Below are 17,571 nucleotides of genomic sequence, written 5' to 3' on the forward strand. Positions count from 1 at the left end.
AACGAAGTCGATAGCAATGACTAAGGGTGCAATGTGCTTATACTAGATAGTCAGGCGCATGAAAGTTGTGTTGCTTGTATACAAGCATTATGATGGTAGTAGAAGAGCAGGAGAGCATAATCCTTCGAACAACTTTTGCCTCCTCCACGACCCTTTTAAGACTATGCTACAAGAAAATGATACAAGAATTCTGAATTGCAAAACCACCGATTGAAACAACCTAAGAACACAGCAACGAAAGCAAAATGTCACTCTAATGACCACGAAGATCCCGAGAACGACGGACCAGTGGTGGAATCTTGCGGAGAAGGGGATCTTGTGGATTCGCTTCGACCACAGTTCTGTATAGTCCATCAAGTCGCTGGATGAAGATGTCCATGATCTGGGGTGCAACTTCGCGAATGTCCGGATCCTGAAACAAAATGTCAGTTATTAATTGAAATAGAAAGATAAGACTGTAAACGTACCACCAGATTGACATTTTGAAGCACATACTCGAGCCAGCCCAAACGCTCTTGAACGTTGGTTGAAAGAGCGGTGGTTACGGCTACACCCACCGATAGTGACACAATAGGCGACACGGTAGACAGATAAGCAGGATTAAGACGCACGAAAAAGTTGTCAAACACATCGGCCTGCTGCGACGATTGTAGCCACTAAGATATGTTAGTAAGTATATCTATCGCATCCAAAGAATAACATACCCTAATAGATGCTTCTTCGAAATTTCCTTCTGAAGCCAACCGAGCAATGTCGGCTAGTTCCAGCTCCTCCGGAGAACGCTGCGCAGGTGCCGGGGGCTGAGGAACAGGAACAGGCTGTGGAGCAACGCCATCGCGTCGTGATCCCAACTGCTTCTGTAACGCTGCCACCTCACCCTGCAAAGCAGCCTGAGACGATGCCATTACATCAATGGTCTCTTTCAAGCTGTGGACTGCGGATACCAATTGGTCGATCTTAGCAGAGTCATGCTGGCGTTGAGCTTCGTAGTGTTTCGACTGAGCCTGGAATATCTGCTCAAAATCACGGGTAGCAGCCTCTGATTGACGAGTGATAGCAGCTTGAACCGAAGGAGTAATGACATTCTGTATCAACTTGGCCACTTCTCCCTCAACACGAGAAGCACTGGAGTTGGCGACTGCTTCCGAGATTGAAGTCAACACTTCTGGCTGCTTGACTGCACGAGCCAGGGCATTCGGTAGACGCTGACCGAGTTCACGCGGGAAGTTCTGATTGAAGTGAGTAGAGATCACACCTTCAAGTTGTTTGCCCACTGCAGCGGATGCTGAGTCAACAACGGTTGGCAAAACTTGTTTTTCGACGCTTTGACCAATAATCCGAGAAAGACTCTTCTCGACATTGTCGGCAAGTGTGCTTGACACGAGTCGAAGAATTTGATCAGTCTTGCTGGCTGATGCGACATCCCAAGCTCGACGCTCATCGTCAAGGCGTTTCTGAAGTCCATCAAATTCGCGGCTGACCTCTTTGACAACCTCTGCGGAAACGCTCTTCTCGAGTTCCTTGATCAATTCACTTGAAATAGTCAAGCCAGAAGCAGGCGCTTGTTGAGCATTTGTTTCTACAACAGATCGTTGGCCTTCAGCAGCTACAGCAGGGGTCTCTTCGCGTTCCGGCTGAGTATTTGTAGCCGGAGTGAAATATTTAGAAAGATCATGCGCTCCAGATGGTTTGCTAACATCCTTGGCCTTGTCCTTTCTCTTCTTCTTTGCTTTGTCAGTGCCACTAGTGACTTCTGACTGCTCATCAGCCGACAATTTAGCCAAAGATTTGACTGGCGATGCAGTTCTAGAAACAGCCGCAGTAGAAATAGTATCGACAGCGAGGTCTGACACCTTCCGGGCGACGTCCTTCGCTGGTGGCTTCTGTGCACTACTGGTAACCGAATCTCCGTTCACAGAGGGCTCGTCGACCACATAACTAGGGAATGTTTGTAGATCTTTGACCTCGATGTAGCCGTCATCCAAGGCATCGACGGCCTCCATGATCTTGTTATCCGAAGACCAGCCCAAATCTTCCTTCCTGATGTTCAGACAAGTCACGCCACGTGAATACATGGCATAAATCTCAAACAGGCCAGACTCTTCCTCGGTCGCACGTTGTGCGCCCATGGACTTGCTAAGAGCGAGAACATCGAGACTTCTCAATTGACCCTTGGAAGCAAAGGAGATTTCGCGGATGCCACTGAGACATGCTGTAGATTCAGGTTTGGGCAAAGAGCTATCCTTCTCCGCGACGCGCCTGATATAATCTGCCTGAGACATAGGATGCAAGTTGTATTTGGGAGCAGATAGATGAAGGAAATAGATAGAGTTCCTAGTAGGGTGACCAACGACAATAATGCCCGATGAAGGATGATAGGCAACGCTGCATATAGCATCGGACTCATTCTCGTGCGGGAAGTTCACTTCCTGAACCGCTTTTCCAAGCCCAATATCCCAGAGCTGGAGAGTATGATTCTGCTTGAGACCAACGAGAACATATCGAAGAGCAACCGCCTTGACAAATGGACGTAGTTTGTCGATAAATTGAACAGACGTAGGCCATGATTTCTCATTTGGTGAGCCGGTAACAAATGTAGTCAGTGGCACACGAACTTCAGGCGGTTGCGATCCGTCCATGGTCTGACCAACTTCTTGGATATCCCAGAACCGCAACCGACCAGTCTTGTCGAGAGAAGCTACGACTGTGTCGTCCTCACTGAAGGTGAAATCTTTGCCGGCCTTACCAGTGGAGATCTTCATCGCACGTTCCTTGAAGAACTTTTCAGTATCAACAATACGTTGCGAGCCAGACACTCCGTAGCTGGGATGGGCGGCATATTGAGGCGAAACAATGTAGATATTTTTTCCACGACCGATACCAAAGAATTCCGGATGACGAGAGCTGGGTTTGGCGCGCGTTTTCAGCTGACCACCAGATGTATTCTCGTCAGACGCTGGGTATGGAGGGAAAACGAGACATTCACTTTCCAGCGTGTCCATCTCAAACAAGTCATTATCCCCTCGGAAGACCGGAGCCCAGTACACGGTTCCACTAACACCAATCGCGATGATGGCTTGGTCTTTGGTGGAATTGCTGCTGGCTGATGCAGAGTTGCTCAATGCGACGTTGAAAAGACGGTCACGAGCAAAGCGGAACACTTGCTTATCACGTCCATCGTCTTGGCGAATGATGCGCAATCCACCATTCTTTGCCAGAGCATAAACAATATATTGAGCAGTTGCCGAGGTCAAGCAGCGGTCGAGCTGATCAAACTCTTTTTTGAGACGTGCAACATCCATAATACCGTCATCACGGACGGTGGAAAGCTTGCCAGTATCTGGCTTGATGGTAATTGAGATGAACGGCCGGAGAGGAAAGTTGAAAACGCGAACGACACGCTCTTCGGCTTTGTCAGCGCCGTCTTCAGCACTTTCCCAGCTATCTGCCAACTTCTCGTCTGTAGCGAGATTCTTCAACAGTTTGCCTTCTGCAGCTTCGTCCACCACCTCTTTGACAGTATCAACGAACTCTTCCGGAATAGTTTCATTTAATTTACCGGCCTTTTCTTGCTTTTCAATCTCTTTCTTTACTTCGGCAGCGGTATTTGGAAGCTCTTGGACGATAGCATCCACGACTTCTTTGGCAGTCTCGTCCTCGGCTTTAGGACGTAGTGTCGCCTCAGCAAAGTTAGCTCGGCTCAAAGCGTCCTCCACTTCTCGGTCTAGTTGCCCGGCAAGTTGATCAACCGCCTTGGAGACTGTCTCTTTCTGGTCCGATAATTTCTCATCTGCAGCAACAGTTGTCTTCAATGTTTCCAGCGAAGACTGCTCTTCCGAGATGGTATTGGAATCTTTTGGACGATGAGTGGCTGCCTCCGCAGGGGTACCGTTACCGGACTTGGGCTGAGGAGTGCGACGAGGTGAGGCGGCGGCTAGCTGCTCAAAGGGATTGACATATGAAAATATACTACCCTTGGACTGGTTCGCTTTTGGACCCTCAAAGTTCGCGGCTTCTTTGTCGACAGAGCCAAAGACATGCATGGATTGTTGATCGACGGTAGCCGGGGCGCTACTTTCGTAAGCCGGCGGGGTTTGCAGGGCACGACTGCTCTCTTCAGTTTTTATCTGAGAGCGGTTCAAGAGACGCATAAGCATGTCCTGAGTTTCCGCGGCGGTAGTAGAGCTTTCGGGTGCGCGACTGGCAGCAATTGTAGCGGACGCGCCTAAAGCGGGAGACTGAGAGGCAGGGCCAGGTTTGGCCATGAAAGAAGCGACAAGGTCTGAAGCAGAGATAGTGCGCGAGTGAGAAGGCTGAACTTCCTCATGATGAGTTGCAGAGAGCGACGGCGATGAACCAACTGCAGCTGAAGGCTGCGGCGAGCTTGGTTTGTTTTGGCTAAATTTCAGAAGATTGAGCAGGCTCATGGCCTGATCTGCGCTAGCTGTTCGCTGTTGCTGGTCGCCACGAGGTGTGGGCACATTAGGACTGAGGATGTCTGAGCCATGATGCGGAGGTGTATTGACGGGACCAGGGCTGTAGACAGGTGAGGAAACAGATGGATTGTGATAGCCATGAGGGAAGGGATATGCATGCGACTGGAGACCAAACCTCAGACCATCAGTTTGTGGGTTAAAAGCCCGAGCCTCCGATGAAGGATAAGCCGCAGCCTGGGCATCTTGAGATTGCGCAGGGCGCGGCTTCATGCTCGCAAAGAGAGCCTGAAGGTCGCTTGGGGTGGACATTTCTGCCAACTCGTCTCTTAAAAAATTTAGAAGACGCCCGTGACGCGACAAATTTCAGGTCTCGGAAGGAAAACTCAGCTGGCAGCTCTGTTTCAAGAGAGCAGCGAGCTTCCGAGCAAGCAAGCTCAAGACAGAAACACGTTTGATAGAGATAGATGAAGGCTGGAATTACACCAATCGTAGACGTCGTAATGCAGATAACAGGCTAATGAGAGAATTGAAGAGGGATCGAATGTAAAGAGCAAAAGCTCAGAAAGGTGAGGTGAGGTGGTGAGAAAGAGGCGAAACGGAAATGGCAAGCTGGGCAGGAAGGTCGAAGACAGGAAGTGATGTCTTGGCAGGCCTTTGGGGCTAGCGTCGCACACAAAGTGAGCGGCCAATCAGATACGAGAAATCATCATGTCGCTTGGCGCCTGAGGCCCCGAGCTTTGGTGGCCTGTGGCATCCCTGACAGCCTGAGGCCGCGCAGCCTCCCGGCGCTTGGGGCCTCAGGCTGGCGCGGAGTCTGTTTCGGATTGGCGCTTGCACAGAAAAAGCTGAGGTGGCTCATCCTCTACAGATCCACCACCACGTATGGCATGTCTGTTTGAGGCATGGCTCAGCCTCAATAACATTCGTCAACCTGAGACAGCTGGCTTGTCTTTGTTACACTATATTTGAATGGCTTCTTCATTGAAACTTCTTTTTCTCATTTAATCCAATCTACCGCATTGCCATTACATTTGCTTCTGCTCGCGATATCTGATGTTTGTTTACTTTTGGTTGCTATGAGCTAGATACCAGGGTTAAAAGAAACCATCAACATTTTTACAACTAAATTACAACTTACGATTAACGACCGCACCTCACCCAATCAACAAGATGCTATCCATCAGAAATCTGCTTCCAATTTTTCTTTCGTGCACCTCCGCTACCACCACAGAACTTACAGTCCGATCTACGGCTTGCAACAATTCTCCCAGCCTGTGCAGCAAATCCTACGGGGAGATTACTCATCTTGGAGCTCACGACAGCCCTTTTCTGCGTGATGCGAGTACCGATTATTCCGCTTCTGGAAACCAGTGAGTCTTATAATGTCAAGACAAGGAGAGAGGGGTTCGGTGAAAGCTGCTAACCGCCACAGATTCTACAATACTACAGTCCAACTCTCCGCAGGCGTACGGTTGGTGACTGGGCAAGTCCATAAGAACAATAATGCATGGCATCTGTGTCACTCAAGCTGCGACCTCCTCGATGCCGGAACACTTGAATCGTGGCTGAGTGAAATCAAAACATGGCTAGACGAGAACCCCAACGACGGTAAGATACGAAACATCATGCGTGCAGATGAACTATAATGATGCTGATAATTGTATAGTGGTAACTGTTTTGCTGGTCAATTCAGACGACGCTACCGATTCCGAACTCGCTACATCCTTCGAATCATCAAACATCACTGATTACGCATACACCCCTTCCTTCACAAGCGCCACCACAGCATGGCCTACTTTACAAGAACTCATTAGCAACGGCACCCGCCTCATGACCTTTGTGGCATCACTATCCTCCAATAGCAATGCGGCATACCTCATGGACGAGTTTACCTATATCTGGGAAAACCCCTACGACGTCACATCCGCATCGAACTTCTCATGTCTCCCAGACCGTCCATCAACGGTATCCGGCAACACCGCCTCCGCTCTATCCTCCAACCGCCTCCCCTTCATGAACCATTTCCTCGACACAAACGTCGGTCTCGGCATTGAAGAACCTGACGTCAACGCCGCCGCAACAACAAACGGCCAAAACGGGACCGGCAACTTGCTCACAGCTGCCGAAACCTGCAAATCCGCATACTCAGGCCGTCAACCCAGTTTCATACTAGTGGACTGGTTCGACAAGGGTCCTGCAATCGATGTAGTCGATCAATTGAACAATGTCACAGACGCAACTGGTCGTGTCGCTGTGCCCAACACGAATGCAGACGATAACAACAGTACCAGCAGTGGAACATACGTGGGCTTGCTCGAACTCGTGGATGAAGTCAAGAATGGGGCTAATCCGAGCTTAGGCAACTGGATCTGGGCCGGCGGCGACTGGAGCAGTATCCTCGGGGGCGGCGTCTCCATCTAGCACAATCACTACTACCTCGATTGCTAGTAAGGGGTGTGGTGCAAGGTTATTTTGGTGCATAGCGATGGCGTTTCTGATGGCAGTGTCCGTGTAGCATTAGGTTGCATACATAATCTTACATGATTAAAGATCAAAATTTATTGCATATTTCGGCTTAGTCTTGAACATCACCCTGTGCTCTTCACTCCTTACCCAACAACTTATTAACAGCTGCAACTTTATCCTCAAACGACTGCACTTTATCAATCCTGCGTAAGGTATCAGCCTCGTAACCATCATCACTCCCATAATTGAGGAGAGACATACCTCGACCCACTCCGAATATCAGACTGAATCCTTACAACGCCCTGCTGATGCAGCACCGTATGCGCCTGCCCAATTACGCGATGCACTTTTTCCCACGGTCCTTCTATCAAATACATCAGTATAAAGATACTAATGATAGAAGAGAGCATGGGAAGGGAGGGAAGGATGGTGAAGTACCTAGCGTCGTCCCAGCAGAATGCATAACATACTTCAGCCCGGATCTCTCAATTAGGCGTTGCACATCGGCGATTTGTGCAGATACGGAGGCGGACGATGTTCCTATCTGAATTTATTCAAAAGTAGCATTTAGTTTCGTGGTTTGGGTGGAGGACTGTGATGATGGATGTATACCGGGATTAGACAAAAGTCGGCTGTGCAGTGCTCTGGAGTGGGGATTGAGTCGATGTCGATTGGTTGTGTAGACATTTTGCTTGAAGTGCGCGTTATGCTGCAGATAGTTCTTTGGATGCGTAAGAGTTTATTGACGGTGTCTGTATGTCTTGCAACTGGTGGTTCGGTTAGATGGGGAGAAAATAAACATCCCCGCTATCGTCATGGTGTTAATTATCTTCCCCCTCCACATTCAGGGATGATGCCATTTGTGGCTACTCAGCATACCCAAATTTCCTCGAAATTCAAATATCATATTATAATTGAAAAGCCGATCTGACTTTTACACAAATTAACGATCTAGTCTGAAGTACGTATCTGATATGACTCTCCAGCAACCCACTATAGCAACATGTTTCTAGAACCTGCATATACGGCATACATTAAAAAAGCAGCCGAGGAAGTCGAAAAATTACAGATCCTCGAAGGTCTCGATATGTGCAGATTGAGACTGTTCAACGCAGCTTCGTTGGAGAACTATTTTCGCGCCCGAAACTCGTATAGGCTCGTATAATTCCGCAGACCAAGACTACGTTTGCAAAAGTGTCAAAAGTGTCACATCAAGAAGGATCAATATACACCAAAGCTAAGCACTGACTTTGAGCCTCAGCACCTACCATCCCGCAACAATTAATCCCAAACCCGCCGATGAAGCGATGAAAAAGTCGTCGTCATCGTTCGTCCCACTGTCACGACGAAAACTCCACTACATAAATAACCATTCGCAGCATGCATACATTCATTCCAGTCTTGAGATACAGAGTTCGTGTTAGCACCAACATTGAAGACTTTTCAAGCAATGTAAACATTGGCCGACGGCATCTCGGCGCAGTCAGGCACCGCACTCTTCAAGATATTTTGGGTGCTGAGTGGGTAAGAACGCGTCGTGTATACTAGAACTAAAAGGAGACTAAATAGATGGGCCCAATGAGATGGTCTAGCGAACTTGCGAACCTCCGCTTTAGATTCAGCTTTAATTATAAGCCATGCATGAACTAGTCACGGAATTTGTCAGTGACTACGGAATAGTTACTATGTACCTATATAGAGTTGTGATATATTCATCCTTGTGCAGCACGGTTGTTAGCGCTAGGGTTCGTGTCCGAATCTGGCAGTCCTATTTAGAAGGTCATTGTGCCCTAATCAATATGGTAATGATTTAAATCTTTTCATATCCAGGTCTCCTCGTTCTGTGATGAATTGAACCTGCATCAAAAATTGTCGATATGGCAGCTCTTTTCTGGCTGTTCATAGCCGCCTTTTCGACAACATGTTATGCTCTACACCGCACCATCGGCGATCCTAACGACCCTTCTATTCAGGCATTGGCAAACGAATGCTTACAGACGACTCCCAACGCCGGATGGTCATATGGCACGTGTCCTTACCTTGTAAGATGTGTGCTGGAAGGGCTGCACGCGGAGATTTCCTCGGGAATGTCGAGTGGTAGTAATATCGTGTCGCTTGTACCGACAACGCTTGCTTTGATAGGTATGCAATATGTGTCATCAGTAAGAAAAGAAAAGGTGGCGTCTGATAAGATTTATGGCAGGKGTCAGTCCAATGGAAATAATCAAACTTGCCTTCGCATCCCCGTTGCAAGGCATAGTGATGTGTGTATTCGGCATTGGCCTGCCAAATAATCTATTTCGACAATTCTCCTCCACAGATCATCCAACTCAAGACCTAAACACACCAACCTTGGAGGAGCTCAGAATCAGACAATGGACAATCCCGGTTCCTACACCACATTGGCAGGGAGTTTTCAAAGGAAAAGCATTTGCCGTCGACCTCGCCTTCCTTTTCCTCCTCGGCGTCATGATGTGGCAGACCGTCACTCTCAACTATTCATCCGTCGTCTCCTGGCGCTGCGATTACCCGTTCCTGCTGATCTGTTGGCCGGTTGCCTGCGTTGTATGGCTCATCATCGCCATGTCTGGCCTGTCCATGCTCGCTCAAAAGATCCGAATACGGTACCGCGAAGATACCCAGGAAGAATGGAGCGAGGTACCGTGGTCATCTTTGGTTCGGCATCGGTACAACTTACCAGGACGATTTAATCGTGAGAATGATACTACTAGCAGCACTATGTATCTGGTCATGGAGGATCGCCAGCCTGATAGGCAGAGGGGAAAGCTCTCTCGGTCCAGGTACGGGGCGTATTACTCCATTGAAATCACCATGCGATATGACTGGGCGTGGCAGTATTATGAGGCTGCGATGGAAGCGTTGGCTGTGGGGATTTATTTGTATGCGACATTTGTGCTGACGAGTTCTCTTTTTGTAAGTGGTTCGACGGGGATTATTTACATGACAGTCATGGTGTGTTGTTTGAGTGCGATTCGAGTTTTGATAGCTCATTAGATAGGGATAGAAGTAATGCAAATTTATGAAATGTTATTTGTCCAGACGCAAGCGGAGCTTCCAAAGTTCTCCAGCCTTCTAGTGGAAGCCACTAGTTCTAGAGTAGTCTAGCGCTGTACGCCAGAAAGCTCCGGCATCCACTCCGCACTAATCGCCAGCTCCCTCTCCCTCTCCCTCTACTCCTCTCGCTGTACTGACCACCGCCATTGCCATTGCTTGTCCAGTGCGCAGTCTGTCTCTATCTCACAATGGCTGGTGTTTTTCAAAATGTGTTTGGCGGCGCTGCCCCTTCGGGCGCCGTCAAGAGTGATGATGGTAAGTCTTGGTCATTGGTTGTTGGTTGATGTGTCGCGAGACTCCTATCTTGTGAAGCGATTGTGTTGGGATCGCGGTCCCAATTGCATTTCTATCGCATAACAATCGCACTTTTCCACGTAACACTCAAGAGAAACTAATGAATTTCTCTGTCAGATTTCGCCGATTTTGCCGCTGTCCCCAACCCTTCCCCCGCAGGCTTGACAGCTGGCCAATCTGCCCCAGCAGCCGCCGTCACAGGAGCCAGCGCCGTCCCATACACTGCATGGTATCGCGTCTGGGAAAGAGTCACTCCTCAGGACTTTCTGCAAGAAGCATTCATAATTCCCTTCTTGCTCCTCCTCCTCGGATTCCACTTCTGGGGCACACGCAAGAACAGGAGCAAGGCCAAGACATGGGCTATTGCTCATGCTCCTGTCCTTGAAAGCGAATTCGCTGTTGTCGGTTTCGGCGGTGTCGCCAGGGGCCCCTCCGTCGAAGGTGTTCAGTCCGAATTGACTGATCCTGAGAAACTGTTGAAGGAGAAATCCAAGCAGGAGTATCAGTCATATGCTACCGGTCGCCAGAATGTTGCTTTCCTTGATGTCTCCATCAAGCTTGTCAAACGCTATAACCCTCTTGTATTTATCATGGACAATGCATTGGGCCTTTTCCTTGAGAGCTTCCCTCCACCAGTGGAAAGAGTGGAGTCTACTCTGTACACTTTTGACGGAAAGGAGAAGGAGATTGTCCCTACGCCAGGTGGTGATGTTTCCTCTATCAAGGTTCCCAATTCGACTTATGACGGGTTCATTTGGGCTGTTGTGCATAAGAATGCCATGCGTCAGATTCGTCAGGACCGTTACGATGCTTCCATGACTTTCACCAAGGACAACTCCAAGCTTCCCGCCTGGGTGACTGTGATGACTGAGAGTGCTGAGATTACCGATTTTCTGTTGACTCCTCAATTGATCAAAGCTATTGAAGAAGCTGGCGACGCATTTGAGTACTTGATCATTACCGATCAACCTATCGACAAGCCATTGAAGTAAGTTCTTTCACTTCAAGGGCCTAATGTTCAGAGCTAACGATACCAGAATCGAGGAGGCTGTCCCCAAGAAACGCATCCAACTCTCCCTCACCATCCCCTCCAACGGCTACGCATCCACCCTTTCTCTCTACAGCTACTTCCTCCGTCTCCCCGACATCCTCGTCTCCGGCGCCCACTGGCGTCCTGAAGTAACCCGCAAACTGCGCAACGCCCGCGAAGAAGAAATCCGCAAACTACGCCGTGCAGACGAAGAAGAGAAAGCTGAAGAGCGCAAATATGCGGCCGAGAAGCTCAAGAAGGAGGAACGCGAGCGGTTGCTGCGTGGCATGACAGCTGAGGAGCAGAGAAAGTTTTTGGAGAGGGAGAAGGAGAAGGAACAGCGAAAGATGATGAAGAAGAGTACTCGACGGGGTTGATTTGTTTTCTATCAAGTGCCGGTGGATGTGGGTTCTTCATTCGTCTTGTGTTTTAATTACTGATCATTTATTCTCTTGGAGTCGTACCGAGAGAATGATAGAAAGGGTGGAATGATGGCTGGGCGGGTTACGTATCTAATTTCCTCCATTTCGAGTAGTATATTATTATTGTCATTTATAGCCATTGATGTTAGAATCTTCGATACATTTATGAATGGATAATGATATTTACGTACATCAGGCTTGCGTATCTTCAGTAATTATGTATCAACGACTTAGAGCACACTCCCCTTCCGTCGCGGCCTGACTCGTTTGTGTACCCATATACCATCCTTCGTCAATAAGCCTCTTCTCAATATTGAGCCAGTACTCCGCCTTGCCGTTCGCGGCTGACTTGAGATCGAGATCGCCGAGACGGATGTCTATTCTAGCCTGCTGTTCGTTGCTCGGATGTGTTGAAGGGAAGATCTATCTCATCAGCTTTAACTGTTTTATATCTCATGGGGGCTGCGGGCTGTTACCTTCAGAAAAACAGAACAATCCCTCAACGTCATCGACAAATTCGTGTCCTTTGATCCAGGTAATGGCCCGTTCAGACCAACTTCGTCATGTATTCGCTGCAACGACAACAGTTTCTGGAGTATAGGGTGCTGATACAAGGCATCGGCAATCATGTCGACTTTCTCGGGCAGTAAGAATGGAAAAATGTGCCGTATTGTGCGTTGCATGTCTTTCTTGTTGGGGGAGGTGAGATCCAAGGGGCAGAATTGCGCTTTTCCGGGTGGTATTATTACTGGAAGAGGAGGGGATGTAGAGTTGCGGGAATCGGAGGGAGAAGGAGTATCGGCGCGCTTCATGTCTCGAAGGGCGCAGGTACGACATCGTCGTGCTTTAGACGGGGCGGAGGGGGATTGAATGAGCCATTTCGGCTTGAGTTCGACTATACTCTCTGTCTCTGCAACATTCGCCGTCGAAGGAGGGATGGAGGTGGTCATATCAGTAACAAGCATACCCAACGGCTCATCCTCAGCAAGATAAACTCCACATCGAATAGCAGGTCTCTTTCTGTGGTGCTCTCTTTCTTTCAGATGGGCATTACATCTCTGAATTACAGAATGTGGCACGCGCACCATAGTCTGATCAACCAACTCCTCATCGCCAAATAAAGGACGAATCTTTTTCTGAAAGTCTTGTGCCGTGTCGCGATAGGGAAGGCCATATCGGACATTTTTGCGTAGGCGGAGGAGTTTGCCGCTTGTTATGTTGATATCGGCATCAATATCCGGGTTGATGGTGTCGTCGATTTCGGTGGGTGGAGGTGTTGAGGCGCCGTAGTGTGGGATTTCGGATGGTTGAGGCTCGAAGACTTGGTCCTCGGCGAAGGGATGGATGATGCGGTAGACGATGTTGGCGCCGCCCTCGGCGTGATATTCAAGTTTTATGGCTGGGGAGAGCTCTGGGAGGACATCCATAATGGTTTATTCTGTCTGCTTATAGCTCTGCTGAATAGTTGACCCTTATTATTGTTTCTGGCGATGATATACAAAGCTCAAAGTTGCGCGTTGCACCAGATCCACCGATATGATATGTTGACGGATACGCAAAGTTCAATCTATAGATGTATTAGTAGATGTAACAATCAATCGGAATGCTCTAGCTGCTGCCTAGATATGATACCTATACTCTTGCTCACGAATTTGTGCAATAGTATGGATAGGTAGTTCAGGAAAACAAACCCCACACCAAACACCAAGGGAATCTCAAGTGGTTCCTGATTTGCTCCCGACAACCAATACGTACAAGCGATACTGAATCAAATCACTCTTTCATCCACTGAACTTATACTAGCATCGAGGCAAACATACCCTTTATCAATACGTAGGTTGAGTTATACAGGAACACCTCGTGCTCCACGCTCGCTTATAGAAAGCCAAATAGCGCCGTGGCGTTCTGCCAAGTGATGCCTGCCCAGCTGCCTACAGTAACTCCTGAGCATGTTAAAGTTGGAGGCTCTTAATTCTTGAGCTAGAAACATATAAATTGTGGATAGCTGGCCGTCAATGTCGAAATGTTTAATTATTTTCTGTCTTCAACTTTTTCCAACAATCGCGCATTCTCTTCTCGGATATTGAAATCGATCGCAAAGATGGCTGCTCAACCGATTCAGCAAGAAACTCGCTTTGACCTACCGGGTTTTACGCTGCCGTTGAATTGGAAGCCTGTTAGTACTTTGACCAATCAAGGGATGGTTATTCTAACAGTCTCAACAGGGCACCTCGTCCCTTGATATCTTCCCATGTGCATTGGATGCGGACCAGATTGATGGCGGCGGATATCTCTCGTGCGTTCTTCTGATAGGCCTATGTGCTTTCGCACTGAAGACGCTAAACTATGATGATATAGATTCCTCAGAACGAAGCGAGAGATACTCATGATGAGAATGATGAATTCCATCACAGATAAGCCTGACTGGAACAAAAAGGTATGCCCTATTTGATTTTTGTTGCTGGCCAATCAGCTAACGGCACAGATTTACAATACTGAAATCACAGACAAGTGGACGAAAGAGATCGTCGACAGCGGCGCAGATGTATCCCCAAAGATGTTGGAATGGATCTGGGCCGAGCTCAAATACAAGGCCGAAAGCCTCAAGGAGAATGGCGGAATGGTGACAGCATTCAATCCCGGCGTTGTCTGGTCCGATGCCGCCATCTCTAAGGAACTGCAGGAGGATCTCAAGACGGCAGTACTTCCATTGGAGCAGGTCCCAGAGGAAGAGAAAGATTACCACCCGGGATCTGACCAGCGGGTTGTTGATCTGGTGCATCCATCTTTGTTCCCGGTGGTGTACGGTCGCACTCGTATTTTGCGGGATGAGATTCTCACCCGTGATGGCTTCTTGTCTTGGTCCGGAAAGACCGAGACATTACCCAAGCCCGAGGATCCAGAAGGTACGCTGTCTTCGACAGGATGGGGTCATCGGAGAGTCAAACTGTACAGCACCAGCTTTCAATGGTTACCCTGTGAAGTAGAATTCGATGAAGCTGAAGGATGTCGCATCGTTTCATACATCAATAATCTACATCCACAGCAACACGAAGCCCTCTACCAGGTCATTGAGAAGGTAATTGCCAAAATAATCCCCTTATGGGACGAAAGCCTGCACGAAGCGGTCAGTGATCCGAAGGCTAGAATTCCGTACGAGAGCGTCGAGTATCTACCACCCACTGATCCGGAGCCTGATTGGGAGGAAGATCCGGAGCGCTACGACGCATGGCAGGCCAAACAGGAAATAATACAGCCTGAGCCGCAAGGAGATTTCCAGTCATTGAAACGGAAACATTATAAATGGGGAGAGCAGCTTTCTCTACGCAACCTATTCCGTGAAAAGGGGTTGCAAATCATTGTGAAGTTGGCAAATATCGAATTGACGCCAGACAAGCCGCGGTATGAGGGTGGAACATGGCATGTAGAGGGACAGTTGGTGAGTCTGCTTTACTCAATGATCAAACAACAAACGCTCACACTATTGTAGAATGAGCATATCTGCGCAACGGCGATTTACTACTACTCTACCGAAAACATCACCGACAGTGTCCTCTCATTCCGAACACGAGCGAATGAGTATTCGTTTGACGACGTCGGGTACGAGCAAGGCCGACATGAGTTCCTACAACAAGTCTATGGCTTCGGCCCTGAGACAATTACCTGGAGCGACGGCCCTATAACCCAAGAACTAGGAGACGTCTCATGCCACGAGGGCCGTCTCCTCACTTTCCCCAACGTGCTACAACATCGCGTTGCCCCCTTTGAACTTCTCGACAAAACCAAGCCGGGACATCGCAAAATCCTCGCTCTGTTTCTCGTTGATCCACACATCCGAATTATTTCTAGTGCGAATGTGCCGCCTCAGAGGGCAGACTGGGTAACAGAGAGGGATCAGTTGCGCGCAACTCTGCTAGAGAGGAAACTGCCCGTCGAATTGCAGCAGATGGTTTTGGGGGATGTGGATGATTTACCAATTACAATGGAGGAGGCAAAACAGTACCGAGAGGAGCTGATGGAGGAAAGAAGAGCGGTGAAGGATGAGCAGAGTGACATGTTTGCAATTGGTAGCTTCAGCCTGTGTGAGCACTAGACTACATCTCAGTATTCGGCCTAAGCATTTATCTCCCATCTGACTGCCCGCGCCCCGATATACTAAGTTACAAACAACGAAGAGATGATTTGAGGTTAAGATTATTATCATAAACCCTATGATATATATAAACTAATCAGCAAACCTCGCAGCAGCCTTCGTCTCATCCCTCGTCGCCTTTAAAAACGGAATCAAATCCGTCCCCCCAGTCCCATAAAATACTTTCTCTTCTCTCGGCTTATTCCACGAATATGCTGCAGTATCCGACGTCGCACTCGCAAGATTAACCCTATTCTTCTTCGCCACATCCTTATACTTTGACGATTCCGGCACAGGTCGCGACGCCGGCAAAATCACATATCGGGACACAATCTGGATATGTTTGTCGCGGAAACCGCCTAGTTTCATGACCACGGCGTTGTAGGCTTGTCGCACCTCTGACGAGGCGGGGAGACTGAGTGCATAAGGGCGAATGTTGGCGATGGAGGCGATGTACTCTAGAAACCGGCGATGGGGGCCGGGCATGTAGTTCCTCATTTCCTATCATCCCTGGACATCAGCATCACTTCACCCTTGACTTAGTAAGACGGAAATAAAGAGAGAAAAATGTACCTTCATGAAAGCAGTATGTTTATCCTTACTCGTCTTCTCACCCTCCACCTCCCCACTGGCAATATGCTGAATCCCCAACGCGATATCAATCAACTGCACCAGCGAACTCTGCGCGTTACTTCCGCCGCTATATTGATGCCATCGCGCCGTATCGTCGCCAGTATCATAGAACACGCCATTCGGCAGTCCCGCGGCACCCATATTCTTCGATCCGGCCAACAGCGGTCTGATTTGATGATAAAACACCATCGGATCGTTGCGTTCGTACATTCGTTCTAGAATACAGCCGAGCTCATCAATACACTCTCCCATCCCATTGAGCAGATTTGTGAGAATAGTGTTGCGGTTTGATGTACTCTCAGTAGTCATGCCATCTTTGTCATCGGCGGCGGCGGTGGTGTTGATAGTGGTGATACTGTCTAGCACCAAACGAATCATTTTTGCGCCGCAGGCTTCCATGGCGACTGATACGACGAGGAACCAGCGCTCGTCGTCGGTTGCGGTGAAGGAGTTGATGGTGTATATGTTATCTGGGTTTGTGAGGTCTATATTCTCTTCGCTGTTGTCGATGTTGATGGTTGTAAAGTTCCAGAGATTGAGAGCTGCATATGTTGCGCATGGAGGGAGTTCGAGATGATCTGATACTGCAAGGAAGGGGCGGGATATGCTTGGTGGAAGTTTCTATCTCTGATTAGTATGTCATTCTCGATACGGAGAAAAAAGGGAGAGCGAACATCTTCAGCTTTCTCACCACCCCATATGTATGCATGAGTCAGGAAAGCGAGCACGAGGTACGCCCGCTGCCACTCAGCTTCGTCATGTGCATCGAGATATTCGATAGAGAGGACCGGTAGGTCAAGAACCTTTTGTCTTATCTCGCCGGTCTGAATGAGTTGTGGCAGGKCAGAAATTACATCTTCCCAGGGCGAGAAGTATGGGTTTGAGAGTCTGTGGAGAGGGAGTTTTCTATTGTTGGTGGTGTTGATGGGTAGGAAGCCGGTTTCGTAGGAGACGCGGAACTCGTCGAGGGGGATTGGTGGTGATGGAATATTAAGCATTATGCCGTGTTATGTGTATCTATTCAAGGATGGCAGAGGTCTATGATGATGGATAGGGATGAAATAGGAAAATGTTTTTATGTGT

At 48.6% G+C, this 17,571-nt stretch overlaps 6 protein-coding genes across 6 annotated transcripts; 3 read left to right on the forward strand and 3 right to left on the reverse strand.

Moving 5' to 3' along the window:
• Positions 1-253: 253 nt before the first annotated feature.
• Positions 254-4,745, reverse strand: BHQ10_006557 (uncharacterized protein; the record flags this gene model as incomplete). Its single annotated transcript, XM_040879156.1, has 3 exons — positions 254-412; positions 468-656; positions 705-4,745. The coding sequence occupies 3 exons, from the start codon at positions 4,743-4,745 to the stop codon at positions 254-256; spliced, it is 4,389 nt and encodes a 1,462-aa protein (XP_040735061.1).
• Positions 4,746-5,606: 861 nt separating this feature from the next.
• BHQ10_006558 (uncharacterized protein) lies at positions 5,607-6,857 on the forward strand (the record flags this gene model as incomplete). The annotated part of the gene is made up of 3 exons (XM_040879157.1): positions 5,607-5,806; positions 5,869-6,044; positions 6,103-6,857. 3 exons carry the CDS (start codon positions 5,607-5,609, stop codon positions 6,855-6,857), a joined length of 1,131 nt encoding a protein of 376 aa, XP_040735062.1.
• Positions 6,858-8,779: 1,922 nt separating this feature from the next.
• Positions 8,780-11,678, forward strand: BHQ10_006559 (uncharacterized protein; the record flags this gene model as incomplete). The annotated part of the gene is made up of 5 exons (XM_040879158.1): positions 8,780-9,044; positions 9,223-9,836; positions 10,142-10,232; positions 10,389-11,259; positions 11,309-11,678. 5 exons carry the CDS (start codon positions 8,780-8,782, stop codon positions 11,676-11,678), a joined length of 2,211 nt encoding a protein of 736 aa, XP_040735063.1.
• A 267-nt stretch (positions 11,679-11,945) lies between these two features.
• On the reverse strand, positions 11,946-13,150 carry BHQ10_006560 (uncharacterized protein; the record flags this gene model as incomplete). Its single annotated transcript, XM_040879160.1, has 2 exons — positions 11,946-12,146; positions 12,200-13,150. The coding sequence occupies 2 exons, from the start codon at positions 13,148-13,150 to the stop codon at positions 11,946-11,948; spliced, it is 1,152 nt and encodes a 383-aa protein (XP_040735064.1).
• Positions 13,151-13,824: 674 nt separating this feature from the next.
• BHQ10_006561 (uncharacterized protein) lies at positions 13,825-15,816 on the forward strand (the record flags this gene model as incomplete). Its single annotated transcript, XM_040879161.1, has 6 exons — positions 13,825-13,899; positions 13,949-14,019; positions 14,082-14,160; positions 14,209-14,629; positions 14,711-15,162; positions 15,214-15,816. 6 exons carry the CDS (start codon positions 13,825-13,827, stop codon positions 15,814-15,816), a joined length of 1,701 nt encoding a protein of 566 aa, XP_040735065.1.
• Positions 15,817-15,948: 132 nt separating this feature from the next.
• BHQ10_006562 (uncharacterized protein) lies at positions 15,949-17,486 on the reverse strand (the record flags this gene model as incomplete). Its single annotated transcript, XM_040879162.1, has 3 exons — positions 15,949-16,356; positions 16,429-17,109; positions 17,163-17,486. 3 exons carry the CDS (start codon positions 17,484-17,486, stop codon positions 15,949-15,951), a joined length of 1,413 nt encoding a protein of 470 aa, XP_040735066.1.
• Between the last annotated feature and the right edge of the window lie 85 nt (positions 17,487-17,571).

This window comes from Talaromyces amestolkiae, assembly GCF_001896365.1.
Source record: "Talaromyces amestolkiae strain CIB chromosome Unknown scaffold12.1, whole genome shotgun sequence".
In the NCBI taxonomy this organism is placed as follows: Eukaryota; Fungi; Ascomycota; class Eurotiomycetes; order Eurotiales; family Trichocomaceae; genus Talaromyces; species Talaromyces amestolkiae.